At 46.9% G+C, this 13919-nt stretch overlaps 1 protein-coding gene across 1 annotated transcript in view; it reads right to left on the bottom strand.

Moving 5' to 3' along the window:
- Nucleotides 1–13422, bottom strand: part of TRIM66 (tripartite motif containing 66) — a 39147-nt gene extending 25725 nt beyond the window's left edge. Inside the window, exons 1-7 of the mRNA XM_061147988.1 lie at nucleotides 13110–13422; nucleotides 6667–6770; nucleotides 5089–5236; nucleotides 4038–4170; nucleotides 3597–3713; nucleotides 1810–1924; nucleotides 1125–1271 (exon numbers count right to left, since the gene is read on the bottom strand). Of these exons, the coding sequence (XP_061003971.1) occupies nucleotides 1125–1271; nucleotides 1810–1924; nucleotides 3597–3713; nucleotides 4038–4170; nucleotides 5089–5236; nucleotides 6667–6675 (669 nt within the window). The 5' untranslated portion in view covers nucleotides 6676–6770; nucleotides 13110–13422. The remainder of the gene's footprint in view (nucleotides 1–1124; nucleotides 1272–1809; nucleotides 1925–3596; nucleotides 3714–4037; nucleotides 4171–5088; nucleotides 5237–6666; nucleotides 6771–13109) is intronic.
- Nucleotides 13423–13919: the final 497 nt, after the last annotated feature.

Here is a 13919-nt window from a genome sequence, read left to right as displayed (position 1 = left end):
GTATCCCTCCTATCTCCAGACTTACTACATTACACTGACATCTTCCCATCCTTCAGTCTCGGAGAAAAAAAGTGCCTCTTGTTTAAAGTCAACCATTTCACTCTAGATCCCGCTTCCTTCTGCTTTCCCAGTATGCTCCCTCTACTACACATCTCTTCTATCTTCAACTTCTCCCAAATAAACTTGTGCAAATGTTTTCCTTATTTTAAAAAAGCATCCCCAACCCTGTCTCCTTCTCAAGCTACCTTATTTCTCTGCTTTTCACTAATTCCTCTACTTCCTCACCTCCCATCTTCAATCCCTCATTCTAGCTTTTGACCCTTCTACTTTGCTGGAAAGAAAAGCTGCTGGAGTGTCTTTCAAAGGTTATACCAGGGGCCTCCTGATTCTGAGTTCTCAAGGTTTCTCTTCACCTACTCATCCTCTATCACCTATGTAGCAATGATAACAGTGATCACTTAAGATTTGAAGCTCTATGTTAAATTCTGTGCACCACGCTCTCCTATTTCTCTGCTGACTTCTGATGGTTGCTTCTCATCTCCTTCATTCATCTCCTTCCTCTGTCTGTGCTGAAAATGGGGCATTTCCCTGGGTTCCAGATCTGTTTTCTTCTTTCTTCACACACTTTTCCAATACCACCCAAATCCCAGGGACTCACACATCTCTCTCTCTCTCTCTCTCTCTCTCTCTCTCTCTAACCCTGACTTTTCTTCTGACTTCCAGACCCATCTACTAAAACAGATTTGGGACAGCTCCCTTTAGACGCCCTACAGGCCCCTTAGATTTCACATATCCAAATACAAACCCCATCAACTCTTTCAAAAGTCCTGCTGCTTTTCCTGGGCATCACCAACCTCTTAAGGCCAACACTTTAATGGCATCCTTCACTCCTTTCCTCTTAGGCCCCATTTAAACCTAACTTCCTAGGGAATGTCCAGCACACTGCTAGTATTAATGTCTGGATCCATGACCTGAGACAGAACTACAGAATTTCCTAGCTGAGTTGCCTGGAGGAAGGCAGGTCTATTCCAGCACCTGGGTCCTTTGCACTGTGAGGTTTGGTAAAAGATGGTTTTCACTTACTAACCCAAAGTCAGTGATTGAGGAGTTGGAGTTCTTCTTACCAGCTCTTTGCTGAAAAGGAAAGGGATGCTGGTTTTGCTGCAGACAGCCCAGTTAATGAAATTCTGCACATGCTCAAACTGGCGGTTGAGAACCATGATGCTCTGTAACTGCTGCTCCAGCTTCCGCTTCCTCTCATTAGTGATGCCCTGGGTACGGAGAGAGAAGACAGAATCCCTGATCCTGTTCTTGGACTGCAGGCCACCTGCTTGAGAAGTCTAGTGGCCTGGGTACATCAGTGTAAACACAAATGGAATCAGATGAATCTGCACCCCTGAGAGGAGGACATGGCTGCTTGAGGGACGGAGGGAGGGAGAGAGAAAGGGTAGGTAGATTTTACAGTGCAAATAGGAATAAGTGATAAATGACTGAGAAAATGAATGTCTACATTTCTTGGGCACAGCTCATTTCACGACTCTTTCAAGGCCGTAAACCTGCAAAGTCCAGGAAGGCAGTTGCCTTACTGCCACAGCATTAATGGGAGTTTGATCTGATTTTCTAAGCCCTTAATGAGCCAACTTCCCAAAATTAGACAGGACATTTTAAGATAGAGGGAGTAGCAGAGAGCTATGGAAATTGCACATCTGAATTCTAGCCCAGGCATCTCTGAGCCATGAGACATATTTGATATGTGCCTGGTTTCTGCCCCAGGGAGAGTACAGAACCTAAACATCTGTTCATGTATACCTCCAACTCCTCTATGAGTCCATTGGCCTGTTTGTTCAGTTCATTCATCAGAACCATCTTGGCCATTTTGATCTGGTTTTCCACCTTCCTGTGCTGGTGCTTCACCTCAAAAATCCTGCAAACAATAGGAGGAAACGGAGCATGGTGAGCCCTTCCCTCCAGGCCTACAACAGCCTACAGACAGCAAACGTAAGAGCCTATAATGTGGAGGCTTCCTACTGAAATCAGGGACCAGCAGGCACCGAATGTAAAGAAATAAGAACCTTCCTCCACCATCCATCCTGCCCTTAGAACAACCCAGCCCACTTGATCTAAATGGGCCAATGGCCCAAAGTTCAACTCATTTTTCTCTCAGCAAACTACAGGTCCATCCCCAGGTCAAGTCAATAGCTCACCACTTCACACAGCACTAGAGGTAGGACAGAGAGAGTGAACATAGGTATGACTTCATGTAATTTCTTATTTTATTAAAAGGGAGAATACGCTACTAAACAGCATCATGCAGTGAAAAGAGCCTAGGTAGAGACAGAAAGTAGACTAATGGTTGTCAAGGCCTGGGGATGCTGCAGGGTGAATGGGGAGTGACTGCTAATGTGCATGGGTTTCTTTTTAGGGTGATAAAAATGATATTTTAAAAGTAGACAGTTATAATGGTTGTACAACTCTATGAATATGCTGAAAAAAACCCCACTGAACTGTACATTTTATAAAGGAAATTTTATGGTATAAAAATCATATCTTATATATATATATAAATTATATTAAAAAATATAAAATTGCCCTTTTAAAATGTACAATTCAGTAGGGCTTCCCTGGTGGCTCAGTTGGTAAAATATCCACCTGCAATACAGGAGACCCAGATTCGATCCTTGGATTGGGACGATCCCCTGGAGAAGGGAATGGCAACCCACTCCAGTATTCTTGCCTGGAGAATCCCACGGACAGAGAAGCCTGGAGGACTATAGTCCATGGGGTCACAAAGAGGTGGACACGACTGAGTGACTTTCACATCATAATAATGGTTGTACAACTCTATGAATATGCTAAAAAAATAAACCCACTGAATTGTACATTTTAAACGGGCAATTTTACGGTATATAAATTATATCTCAGTAAAACCATTGGGAAAACAAACAAAACAAAGAGGTTGTGAAGCCACACAGACCTAGCTTCCAAACCCAACTCAGTCTCTGACTAGCTGTGTGATCTCAGATAAGTCACCTAAACTCTCTGAACCTTACCCTCCTCATCAGTAGAACAGAGATAACCCCTGACTCAAAGAATTGTAAGAATTGATCAAAATGATGCATGCATGATGCCCAATCCAATGCCTGCCATGTGATCCTCTCTCAGTACCTGCTTATTTCTCTTTCTACACAAAATATTGATGATTTCATACCATGTGTAGATGTATAAGGAAAACATTAGGAAAGGAGTGATAAAGGATAGACTGCCATTGACTTGTACTCACATAATAAACAGCCCTCTCTTCTCCAGTATCTACTCTGTACCCCTGTTCTTAAGCACCTATCTTTGGTCAGTTCATGGTCATGTTCAGAAGGCAGGCACTTTAGCACAGGTTCACTGTGATCATCCTCACCTAGCTTGGCTCCATTCACCAAGAGATGACCCGAAACCCCCACCCTGGCCCTGAGACCTCTAAGACCAGGACATGTGCCTTCTGGGACATAGGCCGGTGTCTGCATGTCCACTCCATCCTGGTACTGGGACCCAGGGTAAGCGGGAACAGAGCATTTCCACCGTGACCAGGGGCTAGCCGGTGCTACCTGTCCTCAATTTGCTTTGCCGATGTCTGTAGACTGGATTTCTTATGTGCCACCTGTGTAGTCACACTTTCCAGAAGCATCCTCTGGTTTTGTAAAACTTCTTCAAGATGTCTGCACCTAGAGGAGGAAGCAGAGAAAAAAAATGAGGAAGACCGAGTCTTAGTCTGAGCATGCCAGCTAAGCAAGAATCCCCACAATGCATTGTCTCCGTCAGGCCCAGGGAGGCTGGAGTTACATCTAGGGAGTCAAAGACTCTTAGCCCTTCAGGGCTTCTCCAGAGAAGCCCCACACACCAGAACAGAGAAAACCTTCAGCCCGGCCTGGGGACTGAAGGTTGGCTTAAGCAGGGAGAGCATTTCCATGCACTGGGAACCCAGCACTCTCACAGGTCAGAGAGCCCGGAGCCCTCCCAGGTCCCCTCGGGCAGCCACCCTGCCCCACCTGTGCTCTTTGTGTTCCACCATGAGGCAGCTATGGCATGTAAGCACATCACAGGTCTCGCAAAACAGCTTGAGAACTTCCTGTGTGTGTAGAGGACAGTACAAGGCGAAGTCTCCAGAACCACCATTCACTCCTGCCAGAGAAGATGGAGAAAGTGGGCATGTTTTGCTCAGGAAGACCTCTTAAGTTAAGCTCGACTGAGCACCCTCAGCCTTCTATGGACACAGGGAAGACCCAGAGCTAGAGGGAAGGTGGTGCAAAACTGACCCACTCTCTGGGCCAGTGAGGTTCCAGGAACACAAGGACGAAGGTGGGCTTACACTGGCCAGATATGCACAGGTGTCCAGAAATAACGCACCATCAAGCCCCAGACATCTCACCATCTGCTGAGCCTGAGGAAGGTGCCTGCTACTTGCTGCACATGGATCTCCTGCAGAATAGTGAGTCCTCCAGAACTTAACCTACACCTCCTCATTAACCAGGATTCTGTTACGGTGGGGCTGAAACTAGCTGCCCAGTCCAGACTGAGGCTGAAACCAGCTACCCAGATCAGATCACATGGATCATAAACTTTGGCTCCTGTCTGATGAAGGTAAAACCCTTCCCACAGTTCAAGGGCCTTGAGAAAAGACTTTGAAGAAGATCGTCACTTAAAACAGATGGTGCTGAATGGGTATATGGACAAACCCTGATCCTGGATGCTAAATTAATCAAGTAACTAAACAGAAGTGGGGTCTGATTGCTCTAAACAGAGGTGAAAGACAGGGAACTCAAGTAGCTGCCACAGTAATTCAAGACTTTTCCTCCCTGCACCATCTCACTCACAGTCACCTACTCCCCACATGCCACCTGCCCCGGCCTGGCAACAGGGAGAGCCTGGAGTGAAGGTACACTGCAGCTTTTCTTTAGGAAAGGCTCACCCCTACTCTCACCCTCAGCAGGGAAACAAGGGCAGAGAGCTCTTCTCCAAAGATTTTGTGATTTGGTACTACTTATGGGGCCAGGGGTAGGAGTGGGGGTATGTGAGCTACTGGAGGAGAGGGAGTGATACCTGGAGATCCCTTCTGGGTCCGGGAAAAGAGTGGGCCCCCAGGGGCCGGGCCATGTCGGTGCTCCTCCGTGCAGGAGCTGCAAAGCCAGCGGTTGCAGTAGGTACAGAGGATGTGAGCTGCCCTCTTCTCCTTGCACTCCGAGCAGTTCTAGGAGTAGAGAGTTCTGGAATTACTGACAGCGTCTTCATCATTTGGACCTGCTTTTATGAGTGGTAAATACGCTAGGGACTGGGGACCCACAGAGCTGTTCCTCCATGATTTTGGAGTGCAGTCCATTCTGGAGAGCGGCCTGGAAGGGACACGCGGGGGCGCATGAAGGAAAGCATGTGACTAAGAGCAGTGGCCTCAAGGCCTATTCACACAAATCCTGTGTTGCAGCTGAGGATATGCAGATAAATAAGGCCAGGTTCTGCTCTCAAGGTACAGCCTGGACAGTGTGACGAACACTCAGTGGGTTATGCTGTGATGAAAGGATGCACCAAGTGCTAAGGAAGCAAAGTGAGGTTTCCAGGAGTTCCATCTAGGAGAGGCTAGGAAAGAGGTGACATAAAGAGGTGACATTTGAGTTGGATACTGAATGACAAGTAGAAGTTCACCAGGCAGACAAGGGAGGAAAATGCAAAGCACAGGCAAACACAGAAATTTCAACATGCTACGGAGAAGAAGAAACTGTAGCTATATGAGTGCACAAAAAGATGATCATAAGTAGCCAGGAAACAGTAAGATGGACCAACTCTCAGAGCTGTGCCTCCACTGCTGGGGCTTGCCAGGACCAAGAATCTCTGGCCTTCTCCTGGTATAAATGTTCATTCATTTGGTCAGAAAATATCATGCAGGGCTGATATGAGAGATGAAAAGATTTCTGAAAAATTAGCCTGTCTGTGCTGAATAACAGAGGCCACCAAACTGATGTGGATTCTGACAGCTTTGTCCTCACCCTGGGATCTGACAAACCTACAGCAAGAAAAAGAAAAGAGGAGAAATGTAGGTTTTACTAACTAAACTATTAATTCCTTGAGGGTAGAGACATGGGTCTCTGTCTCCCTAGTACTCAGAACAGGCCCTGGCATATATGTCAGACATTCAGTAAGAATGTAATACAGGAGCAAATAAGTAAAATGGCAAATGAATAAAATGTAGTGGCAAGGATACCCCAGTGGAGAAAGAATAAGAAGGGATACTAGTCAGTAAGTGGTGTGAAATTTCAGAAACTCAGGGAAAAGGTATTAGTTGTTAAATACAAGCAAAACTGATGAATCCATCTAACCCCGGCTGGTGAATGAGTTTCAGCTTGAGTATAGGGAGGGTGGAAGGAATAAAAGCTTTAGTAGTCATAATTTTCAGTAAAAGCTATAACAGAGAAAAAAAAAAACACACTAATTTTGCTTCCCCGACTGAAACATTTTGATTCTCTTCTGGATAGAAGGAGGGATGGATGGATGGATGGATGGATGATTAGGTAAACTGGTGGAAGGGTAACAAGTAAGATGGAGTGATGGGTGGACAGACAGACTTATGGACAGGGTCACACAGATTTCTGAAAAGGATTAGCTGCTTCTTTGCCTGTGCTGACTTACCCTCACCATCTTGGATTGCCCAGAAGAAAAGCACTGCAGCAGAAAATGTTCAGTTACATCCCTGGTGATGTATACTCACTCACACCCAGGACAGGAGATGAGCTCTGGGAGAAGAGGGCAAAGATAGCATAGTCAGGGCAACATGGCAGGTTATACATAAGACTTAGACACAAGGCTTTCTAATACACAACACCCAGGTATGTACCAACACTATCTGTGCCAAAATGAAGTGTGTTTGATGCCATAGCCTGCACTTACCATCAGGGTACTCTGGACATGACCAACCTATTAGGGGCCTGCCCTACAGACCTCCCCACATCCTCAACTTTGCCTGATCCTACATCTCTTTTCTTCCTACAAAATAGAGGCCCAACCATGCTCCAGTTGTGATAATCAGGTGCCTTCCTGCTACTCCCACCCTGCATTTCATAGCCCTGAGAGCCCAGTTCCCACTACTGGCTAAGTTCAAAGGGGTCAGTTTAGCCCAGGGCACAGCTCCAGCCATTTATATTACTATGTAGGAGAATTTCTTTAGAGATTTCAAAGCTAGAGCTTTTAGAAAGTTCTAGCCAGAGAAAGGCAAGGACTGCCTGACTGCTCATCTAGGAGATACTCTTCTCTTATAACAACCAAGACTAACTGGTCGGCCCCTGGGGCTCAAAGAGCTTTTGCTGTGCCTTCTCCACGCAGTCCATGCTGGGTACACCCGATACGTGTATTTTCACCCATGAACATGAACATCTTGTCCTACCTCCCTCTCTCCAGAGAAATGCAGCGGTCTCCAACACATTCGTCACCATGGTGGGTTCCTGAACTACATAAGCAGTATGACACCGCCACCCTGAAGACTGCAGCACTTCAGGTCCACTCTGTAAGTACTTGGCCCTTAGTACTGAGAGCAAGGAGACAAGCTCCCGAGGGCCAGGAGCCTGTGCCCAGGAATGAGGACAACCTGGAAAGGGGCTGGCTCTGCCAGTGATGAAGCAATAACACCACGGTCTTCTCTGTTTCCTATCACCAAAATGACACAATGGCAGTTGCTCTAGAGCTGCAGGCAGACAAACAAGGCCAAACACCAGGTTTGCCACCAATGACCTTGGTTGAGCAAGTCACTTAATCCCACTTAACTCCTCCATACACCAATTTCTTCATATGCAAAACAGAAAGGGAAAATAACAGTTGCTGTGAGGACTGAACTAAACAATACTTGAGAGTTCACATCATCCTCCATGAATGCTGACTTTGAATTCAAAAGATTTCTCATATCCCATTCATGCTAAGACAATAACCTTAATTATCAACTTGCCCAAGTGATGAAAGTCACATAGTCTGAGAGACTGAAAAAGTGGCCACAAATTCTTCCCCTCCGTGTGCCCATGCCCTTGCAACCCTATCCATTAAAAGTGGAGTCTTCAAAAAAAAAGTGTAGTCCATTCTCTCTCCTTTGAAGCTAGGCTGCCCTCATGACCTGCTTTGGCCATCAGAATGCAGCAAAAATGACACTGAATAGGTTCTAAGCCTAGACCTCAAGTAGCTTTATATGATTCTGCTCTCCCTCTCAGAACTCGAATACTGCCACACAAACAACAATAGGTTAGAAAGCTGGGAGATAAGAAACCAGGTGCAGAGAGGCCTTAGTTGTCTCAGGTAAGCCACCTGAAGCCAAAACAAGCTAGGGAGCCCCAACTGACCCACCAACTGAACACAGACATGGGTAAGCACAGCAGCGATTAGCCAGGCCCAGCGCAGCCCAGCAGAACCACCCAGAGTATCCCAGCCCAAACTCTCAGCCCGCAGAACCATAAATAAAGCTTGGTTATTGTTTTAACCGCTAAGATTTGGAGTGGCTTTCGATGCAGCAAAAGGTAACTGATATATCCTGGAAAAATCAAATCTACAAAATCATGCCAAACAATCGTTTACTACTGCTCTTCTCCTCACCTACCACTCCTCCCCGCCAAGAAAAAAACCCCTCCCCTAGCCTCCGCAGAGCCACGGACTTTAATGACAGAGCTGGATATACAATCTCCTAGATACTCTTCTGCCAGTCAACAGACGTGGAAAAGGATGTTCTCCACAGGGGGCATCATCCAGGGGCATCATGCAACTGTCCCTCCCTTCCAGTTGGCTGGTCAGGGAAGACCCTCCTCATTTCCCCCAGGTCAGAAATGCTGTTCTAATTGTTGAAAATAATTTCCATAAGGCTTCCAACTCCCTGGTAGCAGATGCTCAAAGATTAGTCATAGTAACACAGTCTCATTAGCATGATGAGAAAAAGAGAAATAACTGAATAGATCAGACAAGGCTTCATCACACATCCTGTACCTCCCATGGCCCTAAAGGCCAAAATCCTTAGTGTGTGGCTCAAGCCTCTTTCCACACTGGCTTCAACTCTTCCTAGTCTCATCTCTAGCTTTACCTGCCACACATCCTATGTCTTTGCTATGCCAAATACCTCTGCTATCCCCTAAATACACCAAATCTTTGCATAACTCTTGTGTTTGTGAAAGTGTTTGTTCCCTCTCCCTAAAATACTCTTTCTAGCTACCCCACTCCTTTTCAGATAAACTCCTTCCTATTCATCCTTCCAAACTGGTTCAAATGTTCTAGCTTTGAGAAGCAGGCTTGATTTCCCTTAGGAAGAGTTAATTATTCCCTCTTCAGGGTTCCCACAGTACCCTGAACATCCTTCTAATATAACATATATCACATTGCATTTTAACTATCTATTCATATGTCTACATACAAAAATAATCCACAATTGATACTAAAAAATATTGCATGATTTTTAGCATATTCAACAATTATGTTTCTTTCCAGTTTGAGTATTCCATGTGTATTTCTTGCACTCGCAGCCAATGAAAGTAGAAAAAAGCCATCTGGAAGTTTTCTGGGTGGTGGAAAAAACCAGCCCAGGAAAATAAAGGAATCAGGTCTGATCCACAGCAGAGGTGTGGGCCTTAGGAAAGGCTGTGAATTGGGAGATGTGGGTTCCAGGTTCAAGACTGTCACTAACTGTGCAACCTAAAATCAGTGAGTGACCCCTTTTCTCTGAGTCACACTTTCTACATCCTTAAGTGAGAGAAATGGGAATAGCAGGGAAGTATGGATTACCAGGCTTCCCTGGTAGATCAGACAGTAAAGAACCTGCCTGCAATGCAGGAGACCTGGGTTCGATTCCTGGATCGGGAAGATCCCCTGGAGAAGAGAATGGCAACCCACTCCAGTATTCTTGCCTGGAGAATCTCATAGACAGAGTAGCCTGGTGGGCTACAATCCGACTCACAAAGAGTCGGACACGACTGAGTGTGACTGTCACACACACACACACACATACACACACACACACACACACACACACATGGATTTCTCAACCCTCCTCCTCTGCAACTAGGCTTCAGAAATAAATTCCCCTGGGCAAGATGGGAAGAGAAAGACCACCCTTGCCAGCAAGTCAGGGACAGGATTTTGGCTGAGGGAGGCCTGGACGGAAGAGCTCCTCCCATCTGAAGAGGGGCTGCTGCAGCTGACAGCAGAGCTGGAGAACCGCAGCGGCAGCGGTCCCAGGCCCCAGGATGGCTGTGGGGCCCAGAGTGGACACGGAGAACATGGGCTTTCTTTGTGTCCTAACTTTTGCCCAGAAATTCTCATCTTCCCTCAGGAGGTCCGTAACCTCCCTAACCTTCATCAAGCTGTGTCAACGCGAGCTTTTTGTTTTTTAAAGAAGATTCCCCATTTTTCAATGTGGATACCAAAGTTTTTTTTTTTTGACAACTGGAATACATGAACTCTTAGAGCTGTGCATATATATAAAATGACCATATATCAATTTACAATACTTAACATTTAGTTATTAATACTGTTTATAATATTTAATATTAATTTAGCTATCTATATCACATATTACATAAGATATTGTTTAGATATATTGCTTTTTCCTTTCTACTTGAATTTTTCAAGCGACGACATTGAGCTTTTATTTCATACAGAGGAACATCCGTTTTGGGAAATGGAGGACCAGGGCCCAAAAGCCACACAACCATCCCCAAAGGAGGTGGCGCTTCTGCTTCCAGAGTGAAGAACTCACAGGTACCAGAGGTCCTCTGAAAACTGAGGCTGTTCAGTCTCTCTGTCACAAGAGTGAGCACTTCTGGGCTCTGGGAGGGTAAGGCAGGTTATTCTTTTACCACCACTCCCTATATTAGGCACTTTACAGGTTTATTTAGCTGTCAATCCACCACACAGAAGTAGGCATTATCTCCATTTCAGAGTTGGATAGACTGAGGCTCCAAGAAGTTGTCACCTACAGAAGATCACAGAAAGTAGGGGCAGAACTACAACTGGAACCCAAGTCAGTCCACCTCTAAAACTCACCCCTGCCCATGTCTCTATATGCCTAATTCAAGTGTTTGGAGAAGGAAATGGCAATCCAATCCAATATTCCTGCCTAGAGAATTCTATGGACAGAATTCCATGGACAGAAAGTGACTACACTTTCCCTTTTCACTGTCAACTCAAGTGTAAACAAACAAGGTAATTTTAATTTTTTAAATTAACTAAGTAATTTGATTATAAGTAAAATATTCCATAATAATGATCAAACTTTAAAGATGATCTGGACCCTTGGATTTGAATTTGAAATCCAGGAAGAGCTGGGAGACAGCCCCAGCGATGCTTATAGTTTAAAGAAATATTATGATATTTGAGAAAAGGCAAATGAAGCAGAGTTTTTCTGCCTAGAAAAATAAATCTGGGGGCAGTTTCATTCTGTAGATGAGTGGTTCTCAAACTCTGTTACGCATTTGAATCATATGAGGCACTTTTAAACATCCTGATGTCCAGTTCACAGCCCATGTCAATTAGATCAGTTTCAGGAGGTGGGAGCCAGGCAGCAGTATTTTTTAAAATTTCCCAGGTGATTACAATGTACAACCAAGTTTGAGGACCAGTGCCATAGAGTGAGTACCCCTTCCCACTGCGGCTGAGCCTGATAGATCAGCCCCTGTACCTCAGCAGCTGAGAAAGGCAGGCTCACCCAGTCTTAAAGAGGCCCCAAAAGTTAAGAAAGATTCTGAGTGCAGTTGTTATGTATTTCCCCTCTGGCAGAGAAGAGAAAAGGGCAGATGCCCAACAGACAGAAGGGTGTCTGATCCCAGGTCCCCGGGGTGGGGGGGTGGTGGTGGTGGTAGGGAATTGGAGGACACAATTTGCCTCCCCTAACTCCCAGCTTCACAGAAAGACCCACGAGCAGACTTAGGGTGCAGCCTGAGATCTGGCACTACAACCACTGCTGCTGCCTAGAGAGCACGATAAGCCCAGAACTTAGCGAGGCAGCAAGGAAGAGGACCAAGAGTGGGTATTCTACCCTCAGATATGAAGGGCGGTGCCAAGGCAACCTGGGCGTGGGGCTGGGGTGGGAGAGAATTCCCTAAGAGGTCTCAGAAAACTAGCACTGGGTCAGCCCGGCCCAACAGGTAGGGACACGTGCACATAAGCCTGAGCTCAGTGCTAAGCAACCCTCTGAGGGTTAAAAAAGCCCTTCATTCTAAAGCTCTTGGCCAGGGCTCCCTGAAACTTTGCAGCTGGGGCCCACGCTCAGACTCCAACAGAGTAGCGGCATCGTCTGAAGAAGGCTGATCTCTACTGCCAGCCCTCACCTGTAGACCCAAAGCTGCACAAACCTAGCTTCCAGACCTAGCTTTTCCCACTGTTCACCTAATCAATTCCCTCACCATAAAGATGGTGACACAGAGGCCCAGAGAGAGGGAGGGATATAGCTAAAAAAACCACAGGTCCCTGTAAACCATAGACGGCACTCTGAACCACTGAGCCCGAGCAGTCCCTGATTACCTCTGCAGCCACAAGTAAGACATTCTACCTCTCTATGCCTCTACCAGACGTTATACAAGGAGGAAAAAACTCTCCAGTTATATCCTCTGGCAGGCTGGCCCTCCTCACTAACCATTCCTGCCCTCCCACCCAAGGCAGCCCCAGGGTACTGGGCATCAGCTAAGGCCCCCACCACATGAGCCCCCCAAAGCCTTCCTCTAGCCCAAAGCTCAGAGCAGCAGCACCACCTTTAAGAAACATGTTGAACCCACTCCCCAGATGCCCCCTCCCTGCTAGAAAGACAGATTTCGATCCTAAGGTGATTCTGCTCCTGCCCCTGGCTGCCAGCAGGCTTACCTGTGGCGCCTGCTGCCCCGTGACTAGAGCAACACCTGGGGGAGAAGTCAGAAGAGCGACAGGTGAGCCCACCACAGGTCCCAGAGGACGGTGCTTACCAAGTGCCCAGGAACACCCACCCTGCACCCTGCAGCCAGCTGGGCTACAGGGCCTAAGCCTTGGGGAGCTGGGTACTGGGTGGGGAAAGGGGAGCAGCCTGAGTCCTCTCCTCCTTTCCCTGATGCATCCTCAGCCAGGGCTGCGTTTCTCCAGCTCACCTGAGACGCTTCTGCAAGAAAGGGCTTGGTTGACTCCTCCTGTTCCTGTTTATCTCGAAGGCTCTGCAGTATTTTTCCCAAACTGAACAGCGAGAGGGAGACCTCAGAGAGGCGACTCTCTTCCTAGCTGCATCTCCTTCCTAATCCTCTGGGTGCCTTGGAACAGAAGCTCAGAAGGAAGAAAACGAGATTTTCAACTTTCAGGAACTAGCTCTGTCGCCCTCTGCATAGCTCAGGAGGCCATCACTCCCAGCCTTTTAGGACTCGATCCAAAAATCCTTCAGCCCTCCATGTTCCCCAAAATGACAGTGCTCATGTGTGGCTGGAACCTGCCCCGATCCGGCAGCTCATTTTAAATAGAGCTCATCACAACAGTGTTGGTGGAGAAGTGAGTAGCTGCAGGGCCCTGGGGACCCCCTGTTTATACGTAGGAAGAATGATGCAATCTGGGTATCAAAATAGCAATCCAGAATGGAATAACAGGCTCACGCAGCAGCGGTGCCGGCACAGCCAGAGCTCAAGTTGACACACTCTGTCAGCCCCACACTACTGCAGCACGCAGATGCCAGGCACACACTCTCACCGCGGCGTTCTAAAAATCAGCAGGAGCCCGAGATAGCCCTCCATGCCCCCGGCACAGAAGGAGGGTGGGGGTGAGGGGGTTTCGACAGACATTAAAATCTGTCTCCTACACACTCACCTGCTCCTGCCACTTCACCTGAAGTCCTTATCCTGTGACGTCACAGTCAGTTGCCATAGTGACCAAATGTCCGTCACAGCGGAGGATTAGGACTTCAGATGGAGAAGACA

The sequence above is a fragment of the Dama dama genome, chromosome 1, assembly GCF_033118175.1.
Source record: "Dama dama isolate Ldn47 chromosome 1, ASM3311817v1, whole genome shotgun sequence".
In the NCBI taxonomy this organism is placed as follows: Eukaryota; Metazoa; Chordata; class Mammalia; order Artiodactyla; family Cervidae; genus Dama; species Dama dama.
This window is presented reverse-complemented; position numbering and strand designations above follow the sequence as displayed.